Raw genomic sequence first — 23,052 nt, forward strand, 5'->3', positions numbered from 1 at the left:
CCATTTGCTATGTTTATTGCTGAAATTTCATCATGAAGGCCTGATTCACACAGTCTCCTCTGAACAGTGGATGTTGACTAAGTACTAAGGATGGAGGACTAAGGACACTGGAGCTGTTAGGCTGCTACCCACCACCACCATACCACACAAAAATGACATAACTAACTTGTACGAATAAAGTATAGCATTGTATAACATATTTAGAGATTAAGTGTTATATCATCAGCAAACCTGTCTGCACATTAGTTGATTATTTGAATGTGTGTAATTCCCCTATATTGCTTAATGTATTAGAGGAGAAGAAATTCATTGAAAATACATGTAAATGTCCAAATAAAGAAGCATTTAGATTCTTGCGACACCATTTTGATTAACAAATCAAATCATTTTGAACATTATTACCAATAGATAAAAGTCTCATCTATACATGTTTTCAAAAGACATTTTGCTTCTTAAAAATACAATACTTTTTGTAAGGTGTGTTAGAAATATTCAAACATAAGGTTTGTTTTATTAATACTATCCACTGCAAGCAAAGACTCTTCAGGCCCCTCCAATGACATCCATCTCTATTGTACTCATCTGATGACCTTTTATTGCTTACCCTTCCTCCTCAAATCATTCTTGTGGAGTGATGTGTGTGTGCGTGTGGGCGTGTCTGCGTGTGTGCGTGTGCATATGTGTGTGTGTAAGACTGTGTTTTGGTGAAATTGATAGTTAATGTGGATAAAAAAAGGCTATTGGTCAGTTGTTGAAAAGGTTTGAGAACAAAGCCCTCCCTGTTGTATATAATGCAACTAAAAGGGGACCTAAGGCAAAACAACGCCAGTCCACATCACATCCCCCTGGAAACACTGCTACCCTGACATAGTGACCATAACCATTCCTGACTGCTACTTCTTGTAATAACTTTTGACTGGCACTATCGAATCACTGCTGACTTCAAGTGATCTGGCTTTGCTCATATCTGAACTTTTCAGTCTGGGAAAATATGGGAAAAATGGTAACAGAAATTGTTGCTTTGCTGCTTAGTATATCAGGCTGGGTTCTCATCTCCTCCACACTGCCCACTGACTACTGGAAAGTATCCTCCGTAGATGGAACAGTCATCACTACAGCAACATTTTGGTCCAATCTCTGGAAAACATGTGTGACAGATTCAACTGGAATTTCCAACTGCAAGGATTTTCCTTCCATGCTGGCTTTAGATGGTTTGTTATTTGCTCCTTTAATGACCTTTCTTTTCACTGCTAGAGAAAATGATTTTGTAGTGAGTTTATAGTAATGTATGAAAAATAAAATTACTTGAAATGTGCTTGTACAACCTTGTACTGTAAAAAGATGTTAACTCCTTAAGAGGCTGGATTTCATTTTCCCAGGCTTTCCTAACAGGAAGAGTAGATCACAACATTTGTTAATGAAAAAGAGAAGCAAAGTATCAAATAGCCCTAATGTAGTTTTGGCTTGAGTCATGTACTCTCCAGCAAAATATCCTTGGCCAAAAATCTTAATGTATCATTTAGAAAGGGTCATCACTGTGCCAAAGCTAAATTGTGCCAAATGCACTTAAAGTAAACCTAATACTTGATTGGAACATGATGGGCTTTCCGGTCTGTGGTGCTGACATACAAGTAAGTAAAATGTTTGAAAATTATATAAGTTAACTGTGCTAATAATTGCATTTAATAAATATGCCACATGGGCACACACAGTAATATATACCATAAAGCCTTAATCACAGCATGAGAAAACTTCCTAATATGCGTTAAGAGTATATGGTGAAAAAACCATGGACACCTGACCATCAATTTCACTTGTGTTTTTTGAACATCTCATTCTATATATAATATTTGTTTATTACAATTATTACTACTCTTCTGAGTGCTTTCCACTAGTTCTGAAACATGGCTTTAAAGATTTACCCATTATGCAAGAACAGGTTGAGCTAGGATCCTTAATTACATTGATAGAGAATGGTAATGCTACAGTGTGGCAACACTTTCAGAAAGGTCCATACAGGGGTGTGATGGTCAGGTGTGCACATACTCTTGGCCATATTGTGCAGCAGTTTCTAAATGGCTCACCTAGTGTCACATTATTAGGTACTTTTTACCATTACACGATTAAAAAAGTTGATGTGAGGGCAATTGTCATCTCTGACCTGCTTTATATCATTGACTAGCCATTTTTTTGGTTTTAAGATGTACATTGTATACCTTAGGGAATTCAAGCATCTGTTGTGTTGGTTGTGCAGCTTATATCCAGGTGTGTCGTGGGCTGATGATCTCTGCAGTGTTCCTGGGTTTCTTTGGAGCCATTCTAGCCCTAGTTGGAATGAAATGCACTAAGATAGGTGGCTCTGAGACTACTAAAGCCCGGATTACTTGCCTCTCTGGACTACATTTCATCATCAGTGGTAACTGTCTAGATCCCTACCATCTTTATACTACTGTTATCATACCACAACAAACAATAGACCCAGGCTCAGGAAGCTATTCAGTTGGAAGCTATTCCTGGACAGCTCAGGACTAAGGTTAGCATACATTTACTGTATATTGTTGCTAGAAAGAATTTGTATCTAGTGCAACGAAAGATTAATGTGCAAAATGAGTTTTGGTGTAATTTCCATAATAAATTTGAATACAACAGATCAAGGGCAAAACAAAGAAACAAAAACAAAAAAACTGTGACCTACAAAAGATAGGGTTTTTTTTTTCAAGATAAAAAAGTTCTAAATTTAATGGTATGAGAATTTTGCGATGGTTAAAAAGTCTAGATTTGTACCAATAACAATACCATAAACATATTGTATTATATAAAACCAATTTCTGGGTATCCCAACCTGCTGTGTAGGAAATCTAAGCTGAGAGATTTTAGGTTATTACATGGTTCATGCTTCATGCATCACTTAATCTGTGTAACTTTATGTAACTGTGCAAATTTATAATAATGAAACCTTTTAGCAATCTTTTGGACAGTTATCCATTGACCTTTAAGCAGTGTTTTTTCCTAGGCGTTTCTCTGTTAGAATGAAATACCACACAGAGGTTCATGCTGTTATTTGAAAATAATTCATGTAGTGGTTGTGTACTATTATGTGTCCTAATGTGGGTCATATAAAAACTAGATAACTGCATGGCCCACAGATCTCTTATACCACAAAGATTTGATGTTAATAAAATTAGCATCAGTTGTATTTAAATAGCACTTTCAAGAATAGACATTAAAAGGTTTCACAACAATAAAAGTTCAAAATCTAAATGTAAAAGTACATTTATAAATAAATAACTTTATCAGTTTCTTGATCAATTTGGAGCCGATGGCAAGGAAAAACTCTGATTAATGCATTTTTACCTGTTCATACATAATGTACATTTAACACTTTGGTACACCCATAAAGCAAGGTAGTTCATGTTCTTACACAGATCAGTCACAACTTTAACACAACCTCCAGGTGTACTGAACAATCACCAACTATGCATCATCAAACTAGTAAGAGGATCATGATTACCCAAGACCAGCCTGCCTGTTCCGATCCCACAGAAAAGCCAATGATGCATAAATCACTAAAGAATCTTAGGCCCAGCAGGCAAAAAGCCCAACGCCGCTGCCCCAGCCTCCAACCTCCCCACAGGGGGAACCCAAAATCTAGGTGGTTTAATGTTAATGTTTCCAATCTTATGGCCGATCTGCATACTCATGGTATAGTCATTAAAAATCACATGACTTCTTCATCCCTCTTGAAGTCTCTCCTTAGATACAGTAACAGAATAAGGAACATGTGTCATGTGTCATAGTACAGTATATATACACTACCGTTCAAAAGTTTGGGGTCACTTTCTAACTCCATGATGGTTCCTGATTTTTATTTCTTTCTACATTGTAAAGGAATGCTGAAGGCGTCCAAAAAATGCATTAATCTCCTTTGAACAGTTGATATTGAGATGTTTCTGCTACTTGTGCTCTGTAAAGACTTCATAAAGCCTCTCATCTGAGGTGCTGTTAATTGGTCATTTTTCAGGCTGATAACTCTAAATGAACTTCTCGTCTGCGGCAGAGGTAGGTTTTGGTCTCGCCCTCCTGGGATGGTCTTCATGAGAGCCAGTTTTATTATGGTGCTTGACGGATTTTGCAAATGCACTTGACAATACTGTTCTTGCAAGAACTATTCCAGAAAGGCTGACCTCTGTGTCTTAAAATAACAACTAACTGTTGTTTTTCTTGTTGTTGCGTAATTACCTAATTCCATATGTGTTATTTTATAGTTTTGTAATCCCCAGTATTGTTGTAGAATGTAGAAAATAAATCACTAAACAAAAACAAAGAAATTTTTCAAACTTTTGAACGGTAGTGTATATATAGAAGGACTAGTAGAGCCATTCAGTTGTAAAAAATATATGCATACTGTACCTCCTGATTCAAGAATTCATTGACATTGTTGTACAGCTACTAAAAGTAATGTGAAATGTATATGTTTTAATGTGTGATAAATTAAAACCTTTCCATTTCTATTTATTTTAATTTTAATTTTTGTTTGGCCCTTCATGTAAAATAAAAATCGACAACGTACTCAGCATTGTAATTTACTAAATTTACATTTACATTTGGGCATTTGGCAGACGCTCTTATCCAGAGCGACTTACATTTTTATCTCATTACACATCTGAGCAGTTAAGGGTTAAGGGCCTTGCTCAAGGGCCCAACAGTGGCAACTTGGTGGTTGTGGGGTTTGAACCTGGGATCTTCCGAACCGTAGTCCAATGCCTTAACCACTGAGCTACCCCCGGCCCGGTAAATCTGTTAAATCTTTAACAGATTTATTTTGCATACCATTAATTATGCATACATATTGCATCTAAGGGTGCATTGTAACATGCTATATGGGAATGAAAATCTATCTAAGACCTATCTCTCATTTTCTTTCTCTTTGCAGGTCTTTGTTCATTGACAACATGTTCACTGTATGCCCACAGAATAACGTCAGATTTTTTTGATCCATTATTTGTAGCACAGAAGTAAGTAATTGCAGTAAAACATGTTAACTTTAAAGTATTCATTAAAACATAATCAGAATATGAGCCCATTTCCTGTTATCTGTCCAAGGTTTGAGCTGGGAGCTGCACTGTTTATTGGATGGGCCGGCTCTGTCCTTTGCTTTCTCGGGGGGACTATCTTCTGCTTCTCAATGACAGAGGGATTTACCCTGAGGTATATAACTATTTATCTAAAATATTAAAATGTTGTTATTTAAAACATGACAACATAAAGTATTTTTTTTTTTTTTTCTAATAATAATAATAATAATAATAATAAAACTGTGTTATAGATGATTCATTAATTGATTATTCTCTCTCCACATTTAAAGAGAGTACACCTACACTGGAGTCACCTCTTTCATGACAGCTCAAAGCAAAAATGCCAACAGTCCTGTAATTTCTGAAAAAGATGTAACAGATCAAGGTTGCTCTGTAAGGCAGTTTGGGAGAAATGCCTATGTGTGATATACCTTCACAGGACCTTTCTATCCAAAACTAACACTGATACAGCCAGTAAGAGCAAATGCCTATATTATAGGTTGTAGGATACACATGCTTTATGCACAAAAATAATCACTACAGGAACCACCACAGATATCACATAAACCCTTTCTAAAGCAAGTAGGTAGTAAAGTAAATATGTTCTGAAGGCAATTTGTACTTAAACATTTGTCTTTTAAAGAGCTAATCTACAAAGTTATATCTAACTATGTATATTTTCATACCTGTGTATTTTAAGATGTTTACAGATATTAAAGATTTTGCATGGGTTTTCAGGTCTTGACTTACTAAAGCTTTCTTTATAAATTTAAAGATAAATAAGGTGTCAGGAAAATTAAGGGGAAAAAGAATAATAAAAGACAGCAAAGACTCAGATGAAATTAGATGAAATTAGCCTTCTGTCTTTAATGGATGAGCCCTTTAATGAGTTTAGACTTAACCATAACCAGGTGAATTTAAAACAGCATTTTATGATATTGCTTTCTGTTGCATAATCTGGCTCTGGAACATGTTGTCTAGATGTGGAAATTAGATCAGTCTAGTTGGTATTCTTCAGAACGTAGGATCTGTCTCCACCTAATGATGAAAGGAAACCCTATACTTTGACCCCTGCTTCTCAAAGATTTCTGTTGCATTCCAGAGCTCTGGTTGGCTGGCAGCATGGCCTTTCTTTCTAATCATATATTTATTAGACGGATGTTCCAGTACTGACTGTAGTGTTCAATTATTGTTGTAGTGTTTAGCAATGCAATTATACGTATGTTATGTTTTAATAAAACCTCTACTTCTGAAATTTACCTGCAAGATAAGTTTACTGTATAGACTGCTGTTTGGAATTGTTCAATCCTTTTAGCCAGTTACAGTATATACAGTAAGATACATGTGTGGTTGATACGTTATTGTGAATAATTTTCCAAATGTATTTTTATGAAATTGTACATAAAGGAAATCTTGAAATGCTTTAATGTAATTCTTATTATAAAAGCTAATACTTTATATAGACCTAAATGTCTTGAAATCTCTGCATGATTGAAATTATGCTATTACATTATAAATGTGTTGTGGATAATATAAATGTTGTGGATTCTAATGATCGCCAGGAGTGGCAAGTAATGAAATACAAATATTTTGTTTCTGTACTTATGTATTTTTTTTCCAGTGTTCAGTTTTTTTACTTCATATCCTGTGTATGCAACAATTTTTACTTCTACCCACTAAGTTTTTTATTATGACAAACCTGTACTTTTACTAATTACATTTTAAATGCAGAACTTAACATAAGCATTTACGCTGTCACTTACACCATACTGTGAGCTTCACACACGTGGAAAGCCCTTAAAAAAAAAAAAAAAAACTCCCCAATCCCAGTTTACAGAAATGAATGGCAGGTCATTATGGAAGCACTGATTGGTTAGTGTACCGAAGGGTTTGACTTGGACTCTGAGCTGAGGATTCTTCTGGATCCTTATCAAGCATCTTGAACAGACACACTTCAGGTAAGATTACAAGTTCATTCATAGTTTTTCCTTCTCTACCGTTTATCCTGTACAGGGTCATGGGGTCCTGGAGCCTATCCCAGGAGACTTTGGGCACAAGGCAGGGTACACCCTGGACACACACACACACACACACACACACACTGGAAGCACTTTTTGGAGTAACGGCAGTTAGCTTGTGCCAATTTTCATGGGGAAAAAAAAAAGATAAACACACACTTTTTTATGTTTTACAAAATTGTATGTTTACAGCCATGCTTTGTCCGCCATGATGTTTTGGTGATTTTTAGAGCATCTTGTGAGACAACAAAAAGGCTGCTTGACCCAGTAACATTCTTATAGATGGCATATAGATATGATTCTGTTTACTATTGTATAGTACATGTACTTAATAATTACTTTTAATTAATAATAAATAAAAAAATCTGAATATTAAATTTTGTTTTTGCATTTTAAATATTTTTATGATTTCACAAAAAGTTAGAAAGTTATGCATCTTCAAATGAGATAATGTTTATTTCAAGTCACACAATTTCTATAGTTTTGTTTTTCTGATTAATGAAGAAAAAGCCTTTAAATTCACCATCTGTAAATATAACTTTTTATGATTAAATTATAATTTATATATTATTTTATTGTTTATTTAAAGACATATTTTTTCATTTAAAGAAATAGCTATCTATGCTATCACACATTTCTCTATTAGCAGTTGTGGCACCATCATAATTATGCCACAATTCCAGCTAATCAGAGAATAGAGAAGGGCACATTCAGGAGCAACATTGCATTGAAGAACTTAGTGTGCCGTGGATGATCCGTCTGGTGACAAAACTTGGGTGAAGAGGCCATCATTTCCATGTCCGAATAAGGCGAGGCAGGTCTGCAGCTCGATCAACACTCTAAAAAGAAATGTTTAGACTTAACAAAACAAATTAACGCAACGTTTTGCATTAGTCTTTTTGAGTTATGACAACTTCATTTGAAATTATTTTGAACCAACAAGCTTCTTTGCGTTGGGGGAATTAGCTTTTCCTTTTCAGTTAAAGATTATTTTAATTACCCCTTACTTATTAACTGTTAGACAAAAGGCAAGTTTTTAAGTTGATAACTCGTATAAATTATGTTGCTCCAGATGGCTTTACCATATTGTTTTAAAGCAATTTTATATGTTGTTTAATTACTATAATAATTTATACAAAATTTCAAATAGCAACCATTTAAAAAATTAAGTGACTCCAAATAGATTTTTTTTTCAGGTTTCTTTTTATGTAGGGTCTTTTGGTTTTTGTTAATGTAGTAGATTAAAAAAAAAGACATTATTTCAACCATTATTTTTGTGCAGTTAGCTTTTATTTTCAACTGCAGTTTAGTATGTGAACAAATTATATATAAATCTTGCACAAAATGCAAATAAAAAACTCAAAATTCAACTGGTCCTCATTAAGAATAACTAAGCATAATAAATTATGCTATCACAAAAAAGTTAGGCAAATCTCTATAAATATAACAGTCAAAAGCCAAGTAGCATGTCATAGAACATTCCAAGAGACTAAGCTCTGAATGACACCAGTCATTTCCAATGAGAGAGATAAATTTACAGTTTGCACTCACAGCCCATTTTTAAAAACAATATTGACAAACTTAACAACACACTAATCTAATTAGATTGATAATGTCTATTGAATAACTATTGATGCAAAATATTAATTTCAGGTGGACACATACACCTCAGTGATACTGTCAGAATCACAATGCCAACATTTTACATACCCTTTAATGTTATGAAAAATACCACAAAACCCAGACAAATATTAACTTTGAATTGTATTACAAAAGTAACTAAAATACAAGCAAACTAAAATAAAAGAAACACTCTGCTTTTACTTATTTGCTACATTTTGCCTACAGTGGAAGCACACAGCCATCTATGTGAATGAACAAAAGACTTTTAAAAACTGTGGCTGTGACTGAAATTAGTTAACCAGCATTATTATTTGATCACAACTTATAAAAATAAAGTTTGCAACTTAGAAAGTTCATCTAAATCAATTAATTAGAATGTTTAACTTGCATCCATGTATTAAATCAAGTGGTGGTAAAAGGTCCTCTGAGTTAGTTTTTAGAGTGAAGTGCATGCTTATTGTCTTTTTTTGACATTCATGGCATCGTCCATCAAGAATTCATTCCAAGGACCATCTTGTACATCTTGTATAGAATGTGTTGTAAAAGGTTTTGTGTACTGTATATGCTGTAAATGCCACTCTCTGTTCAGACAGTAGTTTATATTTTGGCTTTAAAAATGTGTGTATGTGTGTGTTGTTTGGCTGATGACAGTAATAAATTATAAGGCAAATAATAAAGCCATTTTAAGACAACTGCAATTGGAGAAATTGAGGTTTCCCATAAATATGCAATTTGAAATGCATCTCAAAAAACATTAAAATTCTGGAAAAGTTTTTTTTTTGTAATTTAACTCAAAAAGTAAAAGTTTTATATTCTAGATTCATTACACATAACAAGAAGAATTTAAAGCATTTTTCTGCTTAAAATTTTATGACTACAGCTTACATTTCATACAAAACTAAAATCCATTAATCTCTATATACGAGAATATTTCATTTCGAGTTTGAGTAAATAAATTTCGTGCATCTCTTAATCTAGTTCATCACATATAACCAAAATGATCACAGACACCCTCCACAAGCAGAATAAGCCACAGAAGGTCATCGCTGAAAGACCTGACTGAAGTGCTGTAATGACGCATATTTATAGAAAGATGACTGGAAGGGGAATGTGTGGTAGGAAAAGGAGCACAAGCAACAGAGATGACTGCAGCCCCAAGTAGATTGTCAAAACCCCTGATTTAAGAACTTGGGTAAGCTTCACATGGAGTGGAGTTCAATTAAATTTTATTTGTATAGCACTTTTAACAATGGTCATTGTCACAAAGCAGCTTCACACAATCAAAGAAAAATTATGGAAATATGTATGAAATGTGATAAAGTGTGTCAGATTGTCCGTGGTGGAGAAAAACTCTCTGAGACGGCAATAGGAAGAAACCTTGAGAGGAACCAGACTCAACAGGGAACCCATGCTTCAGACACACACTGGTCAGGCACAGAACAATTCCTGCGATCCGCTATCACCCAAATCAGGATGGGTTCCCTGTTGACAAGGTGCTCATTTACTCTACACAAGAACAGAATAAACATAGAACGCAGCTATTCTATGCCGATGGATAAATAATTAAATCTCAAGCGGCACAGATATGTGCCAGCAACATCATTAGGGCGATGATGATTAAAAAAAAGGGTTTATTAGTGTGAGTTAACAGGGAAGCATCATACATCAAACTGTGCATTTGGGTTTTCAGATATGTCAGGTAGAGATCATTACTTTTATAAAGATTACATTTTACCACCTCCAGAATATGGGAACTCAGTCGTGTTTGGGGGAAGTTGCTTAAATAAACTAAAATTCTGATCATCATATGGACTTTATCATATATCCCTATGTGACACAGATAGAATTTTCCTTTCTTGACACACAGACTTTTCTCAAGAAAGGTACAATGTGCTAGTAAAGCAGAAATTTGACCTACATGTCCATGTAAGCATTTTATCAGTTCTCTGTGCCTCACTTATGAGTCCAGCTATGAGACTCTTTGACAACAATAAAGACACATTGTCTCCCGAGACAGTTCTCTACTGTTGATATTAATTGGGACTGTGTACAGGGCAGACTAATTTAGAACTTCTTAAAAATTTTTTAAAACTAAAGACTAAAACTGGGCACTGGCATGTTCGGTAAATTCAACCTTAAAAGATTTGAAGGAGAGAAAAAAATTGCTCAAACAGTACAGGCAAAAAAGAAGGAGCTAAAACAGTAGAACTTAATATGGAGATCCGTGTAGTACAAATCTTTGGATTTTTTCTGACCGCTTTGGGCTGGATTTTTATTGCTTGTTCTTTGGCCCTGGAGGGCTGGAAGGTGGGTACGGTTGGTGGCCAGGGTGGCAGTTCCGTTGTCTACATTACTTGGTACTGGTCTAGCCTGTGGCGGAGCTGCTCCACGTCCTCTAATGCTGTCTCCAACTGCTATGACTTTCCAGTGCTCTGGTCCGTCGACAGTAAGTACAGGCAAAAGTCTGTTCAAAAGTACTGCTGCTGTGGTGATATGTATGTGCCATTATGATACTGTATGCTTGTGCTGTATGAATGAAACTATTCAGACTTAAAAGTTATATATTTTCAGGTTATGTACAGATTGTGAGAGCACTACTTATAGGTGGAGTATCCACTGGCATGCTAGGCTTCATTCTGAGCCTGATAGGGATGGAATGCACTTACATAGGGGGCAAAGAGAAGAAGAAGAACAGAATCATATTCGTTGGAAGCCTCTGTCATACTACCAGTGGTACTAAGATATATATATTTTAATTATTATGCTTTTGACCATTACAGCATAAAAATGGTCTCACAAGTGACAATAACCACTTTATTGTTGTTTTTCATCTCCCACTTTCAAGGTTTGTTAGCTGCAGCGGGGTATGCAGTCTATGCTCGCAACGTTACAATAGATTTTTTCAACCCCAGCTTCGAATTAAAGTAAGCACAGTACTTTAGGCCTCTGGGCAGTTCTATGATCCTTAAATGATCAAATAATATCAGTAAAGTATTGCTGCAGAATTTAAACTTATTTTTGCCTGGTAAATTGTGATATACAGTATTGTTAATTAACTGAGTTGGATAACAGCATAGTTTTGTCTTGTTTCAGGTTTGATCTGGGCACGCCATTGTTTGTTGGATGGGCTGGAAGTATATTTCAGTTCACTGGAGGAATCTTCTACATGGTTTCAATTTATAAAATCTGGTGTTCAGACAGGTCAGTTTTATTTAGATACCATATGACAAGAGCAGGAGAATCTTACTGACATTTCAAGTGTATCATTCTTTGCTTTATTTAGCATTTTTACAGCTTATGTTAATAATAATATGACAACTTAAATATTGTGCAGATAAAAGTGGGAATACTTGAAATACATGGGTTTACTTTGCATTCAGATTCTAACAATGTCTAATAAAAATCTCTACAGGACAATCACTGAAATAACTCCTGCTGATGAAGCCGTAGTCCTGCATTCCATTCCTACAAATATCTCCATCTCCTCTGAGCTTACTTCCAGATCCAAAATGTCCACAGTTTCTGAGCTCTCCTTAAAGTCATCTCCCACTATGTCCAATATCTCACATAAGTCTTACCATCTTTCCAAAGTCTGATGTTATTTTAAGAACCAAAACATATCAAAAGATTATAGGATTCTATCTATGTCTATGGGACTTTATATGTTTGGAATATTCTTGAGTTCTTTCATGTCAGCTTGATCTTAAATTTATAACAGTTTAGAACCTCTAAATCCTGCTTTTCAGGAACAACTGGAAAATGTACACCTACTTCTGTCTCTCTCTCTCTCTCTCTGTCTCACACACACACACACACACAACAAACCCACCTCCACACACACCCACATGCACACACACACACAAAGAGTAAAACATTTCTGTTCCTTCAAGCCAGAATAGAGAAGGAGGAGGTATGATAAATATTGTCCCCCCCCCCCCCAAAAAAAAAGGTTTCAATTCATACTATCAAGCAACAGTATTTGAACAAATGAATGACCAATACGTAGAACAAGTCCATGTGACTTGGCAGACAACTACTGAATTACAGACCTCCATGCACTACCTTCACACACATACTAAGATGTTGTTACTGGTTGTAACAGTCATTGCAACAGATCAGCATTGTTTCAGTTGACAGCATTGGGCCCAGTTAGCATTAATGGATACACTTTTTTTTCCAAAAAAACCTGCCCTTACAAAATTCACTTCCAATTTAATTAGTTAGTGCTTGACTGGTTGTAAAATAAGAACCGATCCTAAAGCATGAAGGCAGGCTTAGGCATTTGTCAAATCGTTCAAAACAGGCAGTGTCAATGGGAGAGTGAGATTCCAGAGCTCCTAACACTCTGAGCAAAGCATTTTTGTTTGTTTTATTGTTGTTGAGTGTACAAATCATCCGCAGAAATCTCAAATATACACTGAAAATTGCTCTGGAAAAAAAAAGTGAGTAAAAAGGTCTGTTGAAAACCTCACTGTCTCCTGAGTCTTTATCCACACACACTGGCGTGGTTTAGCCTGGTTGCCATAGCAATCGCGCTGTTTGCACAGCTAACTCAAACACAGAGAATGTAATATTATCACTTTTATTTACATGAATGGGACGCTGTTTCTGAGTCAAGTTGAGGAGCATTAGTGCTGTGCCATTGTTTATTTGATTGTTTGAAAGAGGGGGGTTAAATTCTATTTATTGTAAAATTTGGTTTGGATATTCCAAAAAACAAACATTTTAAACATTTGTGTTTCTGGTAGATTTTAGGAAACATTCTTACAGGCAATGCCTTCTTAAGAAAATGAAATTGAGTTTAAAATTGAGTGTGTAAAGTTTCAAACAAATATTTATAACTCTGATTGGTTAATAGTTAAACCAATAGTCTCATGTGTTTTTTTCATTACAGCAGCCAGGAGACCTGCCTGAATGTTTTGCTATCACTGTTTGATGTGATATATTTTGTTTCCAGATCTGACCAAAAATGAGCAAGCTAGAGCCAGGGGGGAAAGGGGTTTGTTGCAGGTCCCAAACAAGCTCTAAGAGGATCTGGCTAGATGTTTTGAATCATGTTTTATTTGGGTGCATGAAAAATGGAGAGAGATGCAGCTGTCTAGTTAAAACTAGGAAAACAGAACATATCCTATATCCTATTCAGTCCTATTCCATAGAAAAGTATTGGGGAAACCTCTATCTTTACAATGCACATTAACTTCCATTAACTAAGGTTTTGGGGACAGAAAAAAGTGCAAATAGTATTGTAAACTATAAAAAGAAGTACACTTTCTTCATACATGCAAGTTTTATTTTTTTTAAACAACATTTGAGTAATCCTCTTATTGACACTCATGTTACATGGGAAGTTGTAGTGCATATTGGAAAATAGGGCTCCCCAAAAGTATTAGAACTAAATAGAAATTGAAAATAAATAGTAATAAAAACGAAGATTAACACAAAAGAACCAAGTTACTCGTAAGTAAATTCCTTCCAATTTCCCCTTCTCTTTGAGACATATCATAGATATTGTGGATCTTTAGGCCACCAACACAATTGGCAGCCCGTACAGTAGCTCTATCTCTGTGTCTTTTCTTTATACATTTCTTTTGGTTTCAAATGCTTGTTTTTACTTTTTTTTTAAGTTTTTCATAGTCTGTCCTGTGGATATTGAATTCACGTCTGTGCAGTCCAGCTGTGATCTTTTCATTTATTCAAGAGAAGAACTTCTTGCTCTTACATAAAACAGCTACTCTGTTACAACATTCCCTATTCCTGAGGAATTAAGGTACAGGGAACAGGGCTACAGAGTTGGCGCCAATCTAAAGGCAAAGCTGGAAGTGGTGGACATACAAGCCCTTATTCCATCAGTCATCCCCTTTATGGTTAAAGTGAATTCACTAGCTAATAAGACTAATAAGCTAGTGGCACTTGTTAGCAATCAGAGGTTATGGCATGATGTGTTTTATGGAAACATGGCTAACCAGCAACACACCAGATACTAGCGTGGACATCCTTGGTTTCACTAGTGTGAGGGCAGTCAGACACACTAAGACAAGCAGCAAGTACAAGAGTGGAGGGATCATTCTGGAATCACTCTGTTTATTAATATCAGATGGCGCAACCTCGACATATCACTATAAAGGGACATGCTAGCAGTAAGTCTCTGTCCATACTATATACCCAGAGAATTCTCCCACTCCATCATTGTTTGTGTTTACATGCCACCACAAGTCCCACCTCCTAAGGCTGCAGAGGTTCGGAACGACTGTTTTGAATGTACTGATTAAAATGTGCTGCACTTGATGTACTTAATGTACTGATTAAAGTGCAAAACTCATCAACTCATAATGGTGACATTAATGGGATCCTGCACTGCATGAAAGACTACCTCAACTTCTGCATGGACATCATTGTGCCTGTTAGAACTGTTTCCCTAACAATAATTATAGGATTACCAGCAAAGTCAAGCTTTTCCTTAACCTGAAAAACTTTAAGAATGGTAACAAGGCTAAGCTAAAGCACATTCAGAAGGAACTCAAGGACAGTCGGGCCCAGGTGACATACAAAAGGAAAGTGGAGGTTAAGTCCAAGGGAAGAACAAGGGAAACCTGGAGGGTATGAAAACTATCACAGCTGTAACTGCACAGCACAGCAGTTTAATAGTTGGGGATGTGGTTAGGACCAATGAGTTTAACCAGTTCTTCAACAGTGTTGACTGCCTCTACCCTTCAACAATGAGAGTCTGACAACTACTTTCTCAATCCTCACCCATACTACAGCAAAAGGCCGCCTTGCCCCCAGTTTCACAGTACAATAGGTCAGAAGAGAACTGAGGAGACTCGACCACAACAAGGTTGCTGGTCTAGGTAGAATAAGTCTGATTTCTAAATGCTGTGAGTCTGTGCCAAAGAACTGAGTGAGCCATCCCGGTACATTTTCAACTTGAGTTTGGAACAAGGGAAAGTACCTGAAATCTGGAAAATTTCATGACTCATTCCAGTTACGAAGAAGAGCAGATCTAAAGATCTCAGCAGTGTTGGGGGATGTTACTTTACTGTATAAAGTAACTAATAACATTACAAAATTATTGTCTTCAAAAAGTAATCAGTTACATTACAGCGTTACTTTCTGATAAAAGTAACTACAGTAGTTAGAGTACTTTTCCATTGCAGAAAATGAAAACTTTTTTGTGATTCCTCATGCATGTTGTTTTAGTCAAGACCTTATAATTATTCTACCATCATCACTCAGCGAAGTTTGGCCCATAATCTATTGAATTTATTTATTTGTATAGCGCTTTTAACGATTTACATCATCACAAAGCAGCTGGCTTTCTGTTAACTACTAATACCCCTATCTCACCTATCCGGTTTTGCGCGGTGGCCTTAAGTACGGTTCATCATGATTCACTGCGAGTTTTGGCGCTGTAATTGGGTTTCCATCTTTTCGTGTGTCGGTCCTTACCTAGTCAAACTGCATAAGTAAGAAACTTAGGAGAACAGACAGCCAACAGTGGAACTATAAGCTCCATCACTATGTCACCAAAGCTTATGTTCAGAAGCCAACAGAGTGACTCATAGAATTCTGATATTCTTGGCCCAAATTGGCAAGGTATGTGAAAACCCTATGAATCATGTCACTGCTTTCACATTTGTGGATATAGATATCTCTAAGAGAGGGAGATCAGTCCTTAGCCCTTATTGGTCATGAAATGTATCGCATTAAACTTGAATTGTAGGTGGACTAGATTTTGTTTCTTTGGATTACAAAATCCAATCAATTGTATAGAATTCTCCTTTTCCTACACTAAAATATCAGTACATCAAAAGTGCATTAAAATATCAAGTTCCATTAGGGCCTTTCTTGCCCTTGCCACTATTAAAAAATGTTAATACGTACATTTCTGTTAAATAGGAAATAACCTTCAACCAATTCTTTGTTCAAGAGACTCCTATCACTACCTTGGCTTTTGCACTTTGCACAGGACATCTAATGGGGTTGGTATGACTCTATTGTGACTTGCATAGTGATTGATTGAGACTTTTAATCGGCCCGCTTAGCTTAAACTAAACTTAAAAGTCACAGCTTAACAAGTACAGTGCTATGAAACAGTATTTGCCACTTCACGATGTTTTTCATCATCAAACAAATTTTAATATTACCCAAAGATAACCCAAGTAAATAAAATGCAGATTTTAAATGATGACTTAATTTTTTAAGGAAAGAAAGCTGTCCAAACCTACCTGGCCCTGCGTGAAAAAAGTCATTGGCCCCTTGCTAAATCACTTGATTAAGATTCACTTGCCACACCCAGGCCTGATTACTGCCAAAATCACTTAAAAGAACTTGCCTGACAAAGTGAAGCATCTAAAAAAGAATATTAAAAAAGTGATTATATATATATATATATATATATATAGGGGCCAGGGATAGCTCAGTGGTTAAGGCATTGGATTACAGAAGATACCAGGTTCAAACCTCACAAGGCCCTTAACCCTGAACTGCTCAGATGTGTAATGAAATAAAAATGTAAGTCGCTCTGGATAAGGGCGTCTGCCACATGCCTAAATATATGCAGATGCCTAGTCAAAAGTGAAGCATCTAAAAAAGTGGGAAATTTATATATATATAATAAGATTCTTTTTTAGATGCTTTACTTTGTACTTTGACTAGGCCACTCCAATATATATATATATATATATATATATATATATATATATATATATATATATATATATAAGCACCAGCCCCTAGTAAGGCCAAATATTGTTTTCGTCAGGGCCGGGGAGAAGACTCAGTCACAGCCAAAGGTCTCAGCTGGTCTGTTATCCACAGCAGGGGACTGGCAGCTGAAGGTGGATCTGGGGAGGCCACTGAAGTTTCCAGACCACATTACCAGCACAACACTCAGGCCAGACATGGTCTTAACATCAGAGAGTACAAAGCAAGTGGTGCTACTGAACCTTACAATCCCCTGGGAAGACTGGATTGAGGAAGCTTTTAAGCGGAAAAAGGCGAAGTATCTGGAACTGGTGGAGGACTGCAGGCGGAAGGGGTGGAGGGCCCGCTGTGAGCCAATTGAGGTTGGCTGCAGAGGATTCCCAGGACAGAGCCTGCACCGATTACTCAGGCTGCTTAGAATTAGAGGTGCTCAAGAAAGAAAAGCCACCAGAAACATCTGTGAGGCAGCGGAGAAAGCCTCTAGGTGGCCGTGGATAAAAAGGGGCGACGTATGGCTTAGTCCGCTGCTTGGACACAAGTCGGGGTCTGATCATCCCCGGCTGGGTCGCTCAGGTGAGGGTGTCTGATGATCTAAGACCCGAAACACCCTGTGACCCTGGGTTCATCACTGAGGATGTGTCCAAGCTGCACCACTAAGGTGTTTCTTATAACTAATAACTAACAACTAATATATATATATATACTTTTTTTACTGCCAAGGGTGGCAAAAACATTTATTAGGTTTAAGGAGGAGTTACATTTTTACATAAAGCCAGGCAGGTTTGGAGAGCTTTTTCCCTTAATAAATAAAATTATCATTTAAAAACTGCATTTTGTATTCTTGCAGGTTATCTTATTGTACTATTAATATTTGTTGATCTGAATCATTTGTGTGTGACAAATCTAAAAGAAAAAAAAATCAGGAAGGGGCAAATATTTTTTCACAGAACTGTACATCTGTAGTTGGGGCTGATATCCAGACTCAAACAATATGCTTAACTTTTCCTATTGGCCGCCACTGGGATACATACAGTAATAGTTGCTGCATGGTGAACTGACACATTGATTCCCTGGGAAAGAAATGAGGGGAATCTTGTCTCCCCCCCTCTCCCGACCCATATGATATCCTATGCCATGGTGGTAATGTCCTTTTTTCATAGTAAACAAGCTGTAATTGGAGAAGCTGCCCTCATCTGAACATCTACCACAGTTTTGGGTAGATACACCCCAGATATGAACATCTGCTTACTATGCAATACTACAGACAATTTGCAGTTTCAGGCGTCAGCATGCATATCAACCAAGGACAGGTTGTCCTTCAGAGCCGATGCCACAGTGATCTTTTCCATTTGAATATTATTGTTTTTTTCGGCAGTTCAAGTACAGCTTTGTTTAAATTAAACAGGATAGCCCTTTCTCCTAGACTGTGGTGCAGACAGAAAAATGAGTCGCACGGCTGTGATGTATACTGAAATTGGCTGCTTTGTGTGTTGCTTTTGTGGGTGGATGCTGGTCTGTTCCACTTTGCCTACTGAGTATTGGAATTTCTCTGAGGTAGGTGATGCTGTACTTACCACGGTCAACTACTACTCTAACCTGTGGATGGATTGTGTATCTGACACTACTGGTGTTTCTGACTGCAAGTACTATCCTTCACTGATGGCTCTTCCAGGTATGGACCTACATAATACTTGAGTTCCTATAATAAATTATATTAGCAACTTATTCTAATTAAATTCCTACATACAGTAATATACAGTCTGGTTTATAGTCCATTGTTAGTTTTCGTTGTCTATAACAGTATATTGGGGTTGAAATAAAAAATTTTAAATAATGAATGTGGCCTCAAAGTACAGTCTTTCTAAATTTATTCAAAGTTATTTTAAATTCTAATAGGGTTAACAGTGTAGGAATAACAGCATTTTTATATGGGGTGTTTAGATGACCAAAATTATTTGGACAAACCAACAATCATAAATGAACATTTCATTTGTTAATAAGAGATTGCAAACCCATGATATCTGGAACTCATAGGCATCACAAAATGCTGGGTTTCTTTCCTGGTGATATGGTGCCAGGGCTCCACTATAAACAGTGAAACTTTGGATTGCTAATAACTGCGGTCTGCCAAGTGTCACAGCTAAAACAATGGTTCTTCTCTCCCTTGTGCTGAGGGATTGTGTGTAATCATCTCCCATGCTCAGTCTCAAAGGAAAAAAAGTTTAAAAGGCTGTAGCAGTGCGGAAAATGAGTCTGTGCAATGCAACAACACATTTCTGTGAAATTCTTAAAAGGAGGCAATACGTTTGCTGACAGAGACTTTCTATAAGTTAGTGTGTGTCTGTGTGTGTGAAAATCATCCTACACAGTAGTCCCCTTCTGCTTCTCTTTCATCTCACACCAGCCACACTTTTTTTTTTCAAAGGTAAAGTGCAGGTTAATTTGTTTAATTTGTACTTTATAAATTAATAATTTTTATAAGAATATTTTTGGGTTGTGGAACAAATCATCTAGGTTTTTGTTATTTCTTATGGAAAAATTCGCTTTGATATACAAGTGTTTTGATATATAAGCACGTTTCTAGAATGAAACTAATTCTTCTAATTATAATTCTTCTTTTCTGGAGAGAATTGACAGGTTTGTACAACATTTCACTTCTTTGCCCAATATAAAACTTGGGCTGCTTTTGAAATAGCAAATTTCCATTTTTATTGTATAGGTCAGACAATATAGTGCATACATTAGATATATGCATTTTAGAATAAATCCAGCAGCTATGGTCAGCAGTTGCATTATTAAAAAGAAAAGAAAAAAAGCTACTGGTCTATTTGAAGTTGTACACAGTATAAGATGAAGATGCTTTGGATCATGTGCAGTCCATGTCTTTTTTCTATAAATAATTTTGCATCATTTAGGTGATCTTCGTTTTTGTCTTTTGGTGATCTGTCCACAGGATATTCTTTCAGGGCCCATATTTACTTAAAATCTCAGTGTAGGAAATTAGCCAAAACTTATTTGTCAAAAATTCTGAAAACTATTTATTATTTTCTTTCTATTTCACATTTATGTGACACTTTGTGTTGGTCTATTACATAAAATCCCAATTAAATACATTTACATTTGTGGTTGTAACATGAAAGAATGTGGAAAGGCACAAGGGGTATGAACTGTACTGTTTCTGAGCTTAAAATTGTGTGTTCTTATTTATTTATTTAAATCGTTTTTGTGTCTCTTGTCAAATTCTTTTATCAAATTATGCGCTGTACTTTGAACTCATATTCATTATTTAATTACACTTCAAATATACTTTGGTAAACAGATAAAATAACTTGCAGTGTACAATGTTGTAAAAATACTGTGTATTTTGTGGATTTCTTGCTTAAGCTCTGCACTCTTTATTTCCTCAGTATTCTTGCATATCTGCCGTGCCCTGGCCGTTGGCTCTGTAATTTTGGGATTTTGGGGGAATGTGCTCACCTTAATTGGAATGAAGTGCACTAAGATTGGGGGTTCTGAAATTGTTAATGCAAGAGTAACTTTAGCAGCTGCAATTATCTATATGGCATCAGGTAGGACATTATATTTACTTTTAGACTGGACATGCTACGAATGTCTACGAATACACCTTTTATTTTAGTTTAAAAACCTTTTATTTTCAGGACTCACCGGCATGGCAGTGTTCTCCTTGTGGGGAAACAGAATGCGGATACAATTTGTGGATGTGAACTATGCACCACAGAAGTAAGTGATTGTGGGAAGCTGAATGGTTAATTGTTTCAGGCTCTTAGTAAAGTTATAGAGTAAAGGTAATAGTGAAAGGTAATAGTGTAAATAGTAAACAAACAAAATCATTTAAACCTTTTGATACTTTAAAGGTAAAATGGTTTAAAAGCTTAATCTCTAATAATGTTCAATAATTTATAAGATAAGCAATATATACTCATGTCCCTATATTATGTGTTTGATTCTTGTTTTTTTAGTGAATCTTAAGTTGAATCATACATGGCTTACAACACATGCAACGCAAACATAAAGCTTTGTAGGTGACATACTTACAGTAGATTAGGGAGAAGTGATAGCAGTTGTCATGCCAACAATCACGTGTCGTCACATGACCAGATCCTGCCCTTCCGGCGTGCCCATATCGTTTATTCAGTAACCAAATAAACCCAAAGCTAGAGATAAGATTAAAAAAAGGAACAGGCAAGAAAATAGACTATCGGAAGTGGATCGAGACCAAGCCTTGACATTAACTGCAAAAACTCTACAATAGGTTACTTAATTTATGTGAAAGCTAAATTAAAATGGAATTTTACTATATTTATCTTTTTACTCTGATCTTTTTAATCTGGATTGTTTTGCACAAACCGCGTGTCATACAGCCTTTTCTTTTGTTCTTTTTTCAGATTTGAACTTGGTGCAGCATTATTTGTAGGATGGGGAGGTTCGAGTCTGATAATATGTGGAAGTGCAGTTTTGTGTTATTTCTCTGGGAAAGAGGGACTCTGCTCAGGGTAAGGTTAAAAGACAGTAAACTGAAAATTCTTTCACAGAAAATAATATAATGCTAACAAAAACATATATTATTGGTAAATCTATTCATTTACCATAAACATTCTGTCCATAACAAAAAGGATAACTAATCCCATTCCTCAATCCTTTTCCAGATCAGAAGACACACTTCTGCTTCGGCCAGATGCTTATACTAGAGCTCGATCAAGAGGGACATATGTAACAGCTCGAACCAGAGGGAGCTATTTGTTGCCCACCTACTCTAAATCCACAGCAATCATGCCCCCCTTATTTTATTCACGCAGAGAGAGCAGGGGAAACAGGACACAAAGGACATACAGAACACAGAAAACAGCTGCTTCCATGCTGCCGAACATGGATTCATATGTGTGACGCCACTTTTTGTAACACATTAACTGGATTACACTTAGATGCTTAAAGTGTGATGTACTCATCATGGATAAAATATATTTATTGGAATTCATTGTGCATTCCAAAAAGAGCATCATTTTTTGAAAAGGCAATCAGCCCATTGGGATTTTTTTGGGGGGATTAGAAGGTACTAGAAAATTAATAATAATTAAAAAATCACTATCTTGAATTATACATACTGTACATGCGATCTCATTTCTGAAAGACAGCAATTCACTTGCAAGTATTTCTCCTGCATTCAAATCCCTCTTTTTTCACTCTGCTGTCACTCATGTGACGTGTAACAAGGAGGCATACTAGACTAATCAGTTTTTTGTAAAATTTCTAGAATGGACCTATTTTTTATACTAATAACCTGAAGCACCAACCATGCAAATACTTAATATAATATGTTAAAATTTTAAATACATTTAAATTTTATCTTCTGTAATACCTACAAGGTTTCGTGAACTTGTAAAGCATCTAAACACAGCTAATGAATTGTACATTTATTTATTCATTCATTATTAATTAATACTTTCATACTAATAAAAAATAAGATAAGATTTTGTTGTAAATAAAAAGTAAAGTAAATGTTTTTAAAAACTTTTTTTGATTTCTGCAGAAAACAAATCTGTACTAGACGTTCATGTTATCACAGCATTAACCAGATGTGTTTAAAATCTTTGAAAATTCTATTACCAGTAAAA

General features: G+C 35.9%; 3 protein-coding genes across 3 annotated transcripts; all 3 read left to right on the plus strand.

Moving 5' to 3' along the window:
• The first annotated feature begins 991 nt into the window (after positions 1 to 991).
• cldn10a (claudin 10a) lies at positions 992 to 5,501 on the plus strand. Its single transcript, XM_053499150.1, has 5 exons — positions 992 to 1,211; positions 2,255 to 2,416; positions 4,934 to 5,015; positions 5,104 to 5,208; positions 5,366 to 5,501. The coding sequence occupies exons 1-5, from the start codon at positions 992 to 994 to the stop codon at positions 5,499 to 5,501; spliced, it is 705 nt and encodes a 234-aa protein (XP_053355125.1).
• A 5,200-nt stretch (positions 5,502 to 10,701) lies between these two features.
• On the plus strand, positions 10,702 to 12,618 carry cldn10e (claudin 10e). The gene is made up of 5 exons (XM_053499454.1): positions 10,702 to 11,162; positions 11,288 to 11,449; positions 11,562 to 11,640; positions 11,810 to 11,917; positions 12,129 to 12,618. The coding sequence occupies exons 1-5, from the start codon at positions 10,931 to 10,933 to the stop codon at positions 12,310 to 12,312; spliced, it is 765 nt and encodes a 254-aa protein (XP_053355429.1). The 5' UTR covers positions 10,702 to 10,930; the 3' UTR covers positions 12,313 to 12,618.
• A 6,168-nt stretch (positions 12,619 to 18,786) lies between these two features.
• cldn10d (claudin 10d) lies at positions 18,787 to 22,851 on the plus strand. The gene is made up of 5 exons (XM_053499289.1): positions 18,787 to 19,091; positions 20,827 to 20,988; positions 21,079 to 21,160; positions 21,826 to 21,933; positions 22,087 to 22,851. Exons 1-5 carry the CDS (start codon positions 18,863 to 18,865, stop codon positions 22,322 to 22,324), a joined length of 819 nt encoding a protein of 272 aa, XP_053355264.1. The 5' UTR covers positions 18,787 to 18,862; the 3' UTR covers positions 22,325 to 22,851.
• The last annotated feature ends 201 nt before the right edge of the window (positions 22,852 to 23,052 follow it).

The sequence above is a fragment of the Clarias gariepinus genome, chromosome 6, assembly GCF_024256425.1.
Source record: "Clarias gariepinus isolate MV-2021 ecotype Netherlands chromosome 6, CGAR_prim_01v2, whole genome shotgun sequence".
In the NCBI taxonomy this organism is placed as follows: Eukaryota; Metazoa; Chordata; class Actinopteri; order Siluriformes; family Clariidae; genus Clarias; species Clarias gariepinus.